The 7,239-nt window shown below is 60.4% G+C and overlaps 1 protein-coding gene across 1 annotated transcript; it reads right to left on the bottom strand.

Moving 5' to 3' along the window:
• Positions 1–647: 647 nt before the first annotated feature.
• Positions 648–3,914, bottom strand: MIXL1 (Mix paired-like homeobox). The gene is made up of 3 exons (XM_072831532.1): positions 3,468–3,914; positions 3,146–3,352; positions 648–2,153 (listed from the first exon to the last, which is right to left on the bottom strand). The coding sequence occupies exons 1-3, from the start codon at positions 3,912–3,914 to the stop codon at positions 1,848–1,850; spliced, it is 960 nt and encodes a 319-aa protein (XP_072687633.1). The 3' UTR covers positions 648–1,847.
• Positions 3,915–7,239: the final 3,325 nt, after the last annotated feature.

Genomic DNA, 7,239 nt, shown 5'->3' with positions numbered 1-7,239 from the left:
AGCTAATTACAAGATTTACCTTTACATGTGACCCTGAATGGACTGTAAGTTCTGGGCATCAGGTTTTCCATCTCGTGAATATGAATGTAGCCTCACATCTGGTGGGTCAAGTCCAGATTTGAAAGCAGAAGGCAGCCCTGTGACAACCTCCTGCCAGTCCTCACCCACAGACCCGAGGCTCTGAGCTCCACGTCGCTGAGTTCTGAGCTCCACATGGCAAACCGTGAGCATGTAAATAATCACAACTAATGTTTACCATCTCCTGTCTAGTTTCAGAGCGTTTCCAAGGGTACAGAGGTCAGATCTGCCACTGAAGCCTGAACTGTCTCCTGGCTACTTCTCTGAAAAGGGCAAGTCATCTGAATAACACTTACCAGGGCAACTGGCCTGTATTAATCTCCCAGACACTCTTAGGAACTCAGACTGTTCTAGCAACACCCAGACAGGAGTCCTGGCTCCACCCACGGCTCCTGCAAGCCTCCCCCTGAGTGACCCATACACCCCCGGCCACCCTATAGACAAATGGTCTCCCCAGACCCCCAGAAGTTTGAAAAACCCTCAAAACATCAAGACAAGATTTTAAGTTATCTCAGGCTTAGACACTAATTTGCATACGTTCTTTTTTGTTGTTCTCAGATGCCAATTCATCCTTTTTAAAAATATTTTATTTAAATTCAATTTGCCAACATATAGTATAACATCCAGTGTCCATCCCATCAAGTGCCCTCCTTAGGTTTGCACATTCTGAAAATACATAAAGTGAGAGAAATCTGAAACCGACACTCATGTGACACTCTTAATGAGCCCTCAGCACAGCAGCCTGATGACCCAAGGACCTCCAGCGATCCACTACATCTGCAGAGACTCTGTTCTTCCACAGTTTTCAGGGCCACGCAATGTGTGCCAAGCAATTGTGGGGTGACGTACTGCACAACGTGCAATCCAAAGGACAGAACTAATTTCAACAGAATGACAGTGAAGCATTTGTGAAAAGCATTTAATAACCCACCCAAGTTGCACCAGGTACAATGGCAAGTGCTACAGGCAGTGCTGGTGCGGCTGGAGTAAGAGGTAAGTAAGATCAGGATTAGAAGACAGTTCAGATGTGGGGTGGGGGGGTCCTTTGAGTGACTGAAGGAACCAGGTACTCATTAGGTCCCTGACAATCAGGAGGGCCGGAGACAGGCACAGCCGTGCACGAGTGACCTTGAGTTCTGCACAGCTGCCCTGATGGCTGGAGGTGTCAGGTGGTTGTCTGCAAGGGTCAGAAGGTTTTTTCAATCTGGTGGCTACTGGAGGCTACTACAGATTTCTAAAGAGAAGATGTGTGAAAAGCCAGGGGATGTCAAGGGGGCTCTTGCAATGATCTGCGTGCAGAATCACTGGAGCCGTGCTCGAGCCTAAAGATGACTGGCCACCTAGAAGAGCAGTAAGTCTCGGGGACAGGGCGTGGACGGGGTTCAAGTCAGTTCAAGGCCAGGGGGAAAGGAAGCCTGGCTGCAGTGTTCCTGTGAAGGGCGCAAGGGGTTCCGACAAAGCCCTTTGGAAAGTGAGGGCAGGACGGAAGGTGAGGGCAAGACGGTTGAAGGAGCAGGGGCGCAGATCTGGAGATGCGCGGGTCTGAAGACTGAGGGCCTGGCAGGGAGGGGGCTTCGGAGGAAGGAGAACCGGGTCCAGGCTCACGGGCTGAGGAGAGGGAGCTTCCCAGGCAAGAGACGCTGGTGAAAACCCCCACCAAGGCCAGGACGCGCGTGTCCCCAGCATGGGAGCCAGAAGGGACAGCATTCTGACATGTGTCGCCCCACTCAGTGACAGCCCCTCAGAGCTTATCCTGACCTCGCCCTGACTCAAGAGTGACCAAAGGTAGAAAAGATGTGTTCCTCCCATGAGTCCAGCTTTGAGCCAGCGTCATCGGAGAGGGGAGAATAGGTTCCGAAGCTCTGACCTTGGCTGCTGGGGTGGGAAACGCCCTCTCCAACACTGTTGGCGTCAGGCAGGCAGTTCACGTCCACTTCAAGAGGCAGCTGCGGCTTCAGACGCTTCGCTTCCGCTTCCTGAGCAGCTTGGTGGAGGAAAAGCTCGGGCCCAGAGGGGGGCTGGAAGGATTTCCCGCTCTGCCGCCTGGACTTGGCGCGCCTGTTCTGGAACCACACCTGGAAGAGGGAGAAAGAAGCTGCTAGGGGCTGGAGTCCTTCCGCCAGCTCCAGGCTCCTGAGTTCCAGTCCAACGGGCCCTGGCTCCCTGCACCAGAGCCTCAGCGTTTTCAGAAAGCACGGGGCCCACGTGGCCCAGTCTACAGGCAGGGGTTCAGGCCCCCAGGCTCGCCCTGCTTCCCCATTCCCAGGCGCAAAATGGGAAAAACCACACAGTTCTACCTGCAATGTCTGCAATGAAAAGCCGGGGGGGGGGGGGGGGGGCGGGGGCAAAAGAGAAGCACTTAGAATTTGAGAATGAAATGCTTCTATGCTTGAAGATGACTGACAGGTGTTAAAGCAATTTAGAAATTCAATTTCTGGAAGTATAGCCCCTTGTCAGGTCAATCAAGAAGGCGTTTTTGCTCTGCGGACTTGACTTCTGTGGATGTTTCTGCTCACCGTCTCCCCGCCAATATTGAGGGTGTCCTCTTAAGCAGCTTCTGTGCCAACTGCGGGAGCCCACAAGCATTCCACCGGGGACGCGGGAGACAAGCCCGCTCCCGCCAGGGTTACACCGAGGACTCGTACTTAAAAGCGCGTGTGTCACAGGCCAACACGCTGCAGACTCGCGCGCAAAACGGCAGGCTCTTGTCCACAGCAACCTGCAGGATTCCGATCTAAATCACCGGATTCTTCAAAGTGTCACCAGAAGCTCCACGTGCTTCAGGCTTTACCCCGAGAAGTCACATCCCTTCGAACCAAAATTCCAGGCCCAAGACACCCCGCCCAGGAAAGTGGCCTCGGGGGCGCAGGGGCCACTCGGAGAGTCAGTGTCCCACCACGGGAAGCCCCAACCGCACCTCACCTGTCTCTTCCCCAACAAGGTAAAAGTGCGAAAATCCTTCTCACCCTCCTGCTCGGGGTGGACTTTCGGACCCTTGCAGGGGCCCCCATGAAGCCGTACCGACCTCACGCCCTGGGCGGCCGGGGGCGGCAGGTGGGGGGCTCACCTGGATCCTGGACTCGGGCAGCAGGGTGAGCGCCGCCAGGCGCTCGCGCAGGTGGATGTCGGGGTACCTGGTCCGGCGGAACACGAGCTCCAGCAGCTGCAGCTGCTCCGCGCTGAACGACGTGCGCTTGCGGCGCTGCGAGGCCGACGGGGCGGGCGCGCCCGCGGGGCACGTGGGGGGCGCGGGGCGGGCACCCAGGAAGCCGGGGAAGGGGCCCGGGACCCGAGGCGGGGCGGCGGGGGCGGCGGGGGCGGCGGGGCCGGGCGGGGGCGCGGGGAGCGCGGGGAGGGCGGGGGCCGCCCCGAAGCCGAGCTGGTGGGACCGAGCCGCGGCCATCGCAGCGCCAGCGAGTGCGCAGCCCGAGGGGCCAGGACCCCGGGTTATAGGGCGCGGGCGAGGGAGGGGCGGCGGCGCGCTCAAAGGGCCGGGCGCGCCGAGGCCCGTGTCCCCCAGAGGGGCCGGCCCGCCCCCAGCCCCGCCAGACGCCGTGGGAACTGCCGCTTCCGCCGCCGCGCGCGGGGGAGGGGAGGCGTGAACTTAGCCCCCCCCACGGACGGCGACCCCCGCCCATCCTGCCCCGCCTCCGGCAGTGCCCCCGGCCCGCCGGCCCCGGCCTCCCCCCATCACCCCCCCCAGCGATGCCCCCGGCCCGCCGGCCCCGGCCCCCCCCATCACCCCCCCCAGCGATGCCCCCGGCCCGCCGGCCCCGGCCTCCCCCGATCACCCCCCCCAGCGATGCCCCCGGCCCGCCGGCCCCGGCCCCCCCCATCACCCCCCCCAGCGATGCCCCCGGCCCGCCGGCCCCGGCCTCCCCCCATCACCCCCCCCAGCGATGCCCCCGGCCCGCCGGCCCCGGCCTCCCCCGATCACCCCCCCCAGCGATGCCCCCGGCCCGCCGGCCCGGCCCCCCCCAATCACCCCCCCCAGCGATGCCCCCGGCCCGCCGGCCCCGGCCTCCCCCCATCACCCCCCCCCAGCGATGCCCCCGGCCCGCCGGCCCCGGCCTCCCCCGATCACCCCCCCCAGCGATGCCCCCGGCCCGCCGGCCCCGGCCTCCCCCAATCACACCCCCCCCAGCGATGCCCCCGGCCCGCCGGCCCCGGCCTCCCCCGATCACCCCCCCCAGCGATGCCCCCGGCCCGCCGGCCCCGGCCTCCCCCGATCACCCCCCCCCAGCGATGCCCCCGGCCCGCCGGCCCCGGCCTCCCCCAATCACACCCCCCCAGCGATGCCCCCGCCCCGCCGGCCCCGGCCTCCCCCGATCACCCCCCCCAGCGATGCCCCCGCCCCGCCCCGCCGGCCCCAATCCACATCCCGGGCCGGCCGCCCCTCGGCGCCGCACCAGGCCGGGGCAGCGACCCAGGCCCGCGTCCGCGTCCCCGGAGGTGTTTACCGACCCGCGCACACACACCCCGCTACGTGCCAGACCCGGTACCCGGTGGTCCCGCAGGCCTCCCCGGCGCATCCCGAGTCGGGACTGGGGGTGGGAGTGGGGGGTGCGGAGGAAGAGGCCGCCGAGGGAGGCCGAGACCTAGCCTGGAGCGGGGGCGGCCCTTCTGGAGGGGCCGGAGGGTCTCCTGGGCACGGCCCGCCTGGAAGCGCCCTGGGTTACAGGCTCGGGACCTGGCCTGGGCCTCCAGCGGCGCTCGCCAAGCCCGCCTGCCGTCCGACGCCGCGGGCGGGCGGTCAGGGAGGCCCCGGCGCCAGACCCTCCCCGCCGCCGGTGCGCAGGATGCCCCTGGCTTCCCTTAGTGGGTCCTGCCTGCGAACTGCTCCACGCAGGGGAGGAGCCCGGCTTCCTGCTCCCAGAACCGCAGCCCCGACTTCGCCAGGACTCTGCAAGGTGGCTATCCTTTGGGAGGGGCCTTCAGGCACTGTCCCTGCCTGGCTACCCATTCTGGGATGCTGTGAGGCCCCCCGGGACGGCCTGGGGTGTTGTCGTCCTGCGTGGGCTTTCCTAGCATCCGAGCAGAAAGCCTGCTGCGGCCAGAAGCTCTGTGCCTGATTCTCTCTCGGGGGCCAGGGGGAGGGGGGTGGGGATGGGGGGCCAGGAGTGTGACAGGGGTGCCAGGGGCTGGGTGTCAAACCCTGAGACTCTAACAGTCAGCCCAGCCGGTCCCCAGCCTGCTCCTCTATCTTCACCCCCATCCCCTCCCCTCCTTTTCCTTTGCGGGATCATTGCAGTCTTCAGGCAGAGGGCATAAGGGGTGAGAGGTCAGACCCTCTGTTTTACTATGCTCACTCATTCTTTCATTAACCCAAACCCCGTTTTTTAAAAAAGGTGGTTTTTTTTTTTGTTTATTTGAGAGAAGAATGAGAAAGAGAGCATGAGCAGGGGGAGGGAGAGGGGACAGAGGGAGAAGCAGACTCTCCACCAAGCAGAGAGCCCCACACAGGGGTCCATCCCGGGACTCTGAGATCTGACCTGAGCCCAAGGCCGACAGCTAACCAAGAGAGCCATCCAGGCGTCCCATCTGAGAACATTTATGAAGCATCCCTGTGTGAGGCATATGTTCCTATGAAGCAGGTATTCCCATCCCAATTTTACGGATCAGGAATAGTTTGACAATTCAGACAAGACTCCTGTGCTCACCGCTCAGTCCCCCTGCACCTTAGGAAGGAGGGCAAACCCCCCCCCTCCAGTCTCCAGGGTTGTCTTGCAGGCTCATTGGGTTCATCAGAGTCCCAGTCGCAGGCAGTGGTGATGGAGCCAGATCCCTGCAGACCCCAGTTCCCTAGCTGTGGCTAAGCTACTGGGACCAGAAGACCAGCCTCTGTCCAAGGCAGAGCTTTGCTGCCACTTGAGGTCTAACAGCGGAGGGGATCCAGCAAGCCAGAAACAGCCTCGGTCAGGAGCCACAGGAAGTTTCTGGCTCTGTGGACACCCCCTAGTCCTGCATCCCAGCCCTGTTCCTCTGTGGCACTTGCTCCCTGTGGGGCCCCACAGGCCTGAAGGTGGACCTTCCCAGAGGAACCAGCAGTCTGGTCATGGGTGGAACAGGGGATGGCTGGATGGAGCAACCTGCATATGCAGCCTTTTCTGCATTTTTAACTGGCAGTAAGAGGTGCCAGCACTTAGGCTGTGGCCTGCTCCTCCTGCAGACCCAGCCAACAAGTGTTTTCCTTCCTGACTTTTCTGGGGAGCTTGTGGTATCATAATCCTCCATATTGCAATAAGATTTCAGCCTTTCCCCTTCTCTCTTCCTTTTGCTCTAAATGAAGTTTTAATTGTGTGCTTGTATATACCTAAGGAGCCACCTTGGTGGGAATACAGTGGAAACCCAGGATTGAAACTGGGAGTGAGCAATAGGAGAAGGAGGCTTCCTTTTACACTCCTTGGTGCTGCTTTCTTATTATTATTTTTTAAGATTTTGTTTATTTATTCATGAGACACAGAGTGAGAGAGAGAGAGGCAGAGACACAGGCAGAAAGAGAAGCAGGCTCCATGCGAGGAGCCCAATGTGGGGCTCGATCCTGGGACTCCAAGATCACACCCTGGGCCAAAGGCAGGCACTAAACCGCTGAGCCACCCAGAGATCCCTTTCTTATGATTTTTAAATTATATGCAGATGACTATATGCAAAGTGATATTCTGAGTTGGGTCCTTTTTTTTTTCCTGGATTTTATTTATTTATTCATGAGAGACACAGAGAGAGAGAGGCAGAGACATAGGCAGAGGGAGAGGCAGGTTCCATGCAGGGAGCCTGATGTGGGACTCGATCACATCCTGAGGCGAAGGCAGGTGCTCAACCGCTGAGCTACCCAGGCATCCCCCCGCCCCTTTTTTTAAGTAAAGTCTACACCCAACGGGGCTGGAACTCAAAACCCCAAGATCCAGAGTCACATGTTCTACCCATTGAGCTGGCAAAGCGTCTTGGGTTGGATCCTTAAGAAAGAAAAAAATTAGTGGGAAAACTGTTAAAATGTGAATGTTTTTATAAAACTAGCGTTATGAAACTGAAGCAGAGGGTGCGAGCAATATATCTGGAAAGAGATACTGCTTCACCAGGAATGGATTTCCCAGTTCCAGGGTTTACCCTGATCAGGTAGGTTAGGAAACTATAAGCTTCCACAGCTTTCTTCAGAAGCTCTGA

The sequence above is a fragment of the Canis lupus genome, chromosome 6, assembly GCF_048164855.1.
Source record: "Canis lupus baileyi chromosome 6, mCanLup2.hap1, whole genome shotgun sequence".
Lineage (NCBI taxonomy): Eukaryota > Metazoa > Chordata > Mammalia > Carnivora > Canidae > Canis > Canis lupus.
This window is presented reverse-complemented; position numbering and strand designations above follow the sequence as displayed.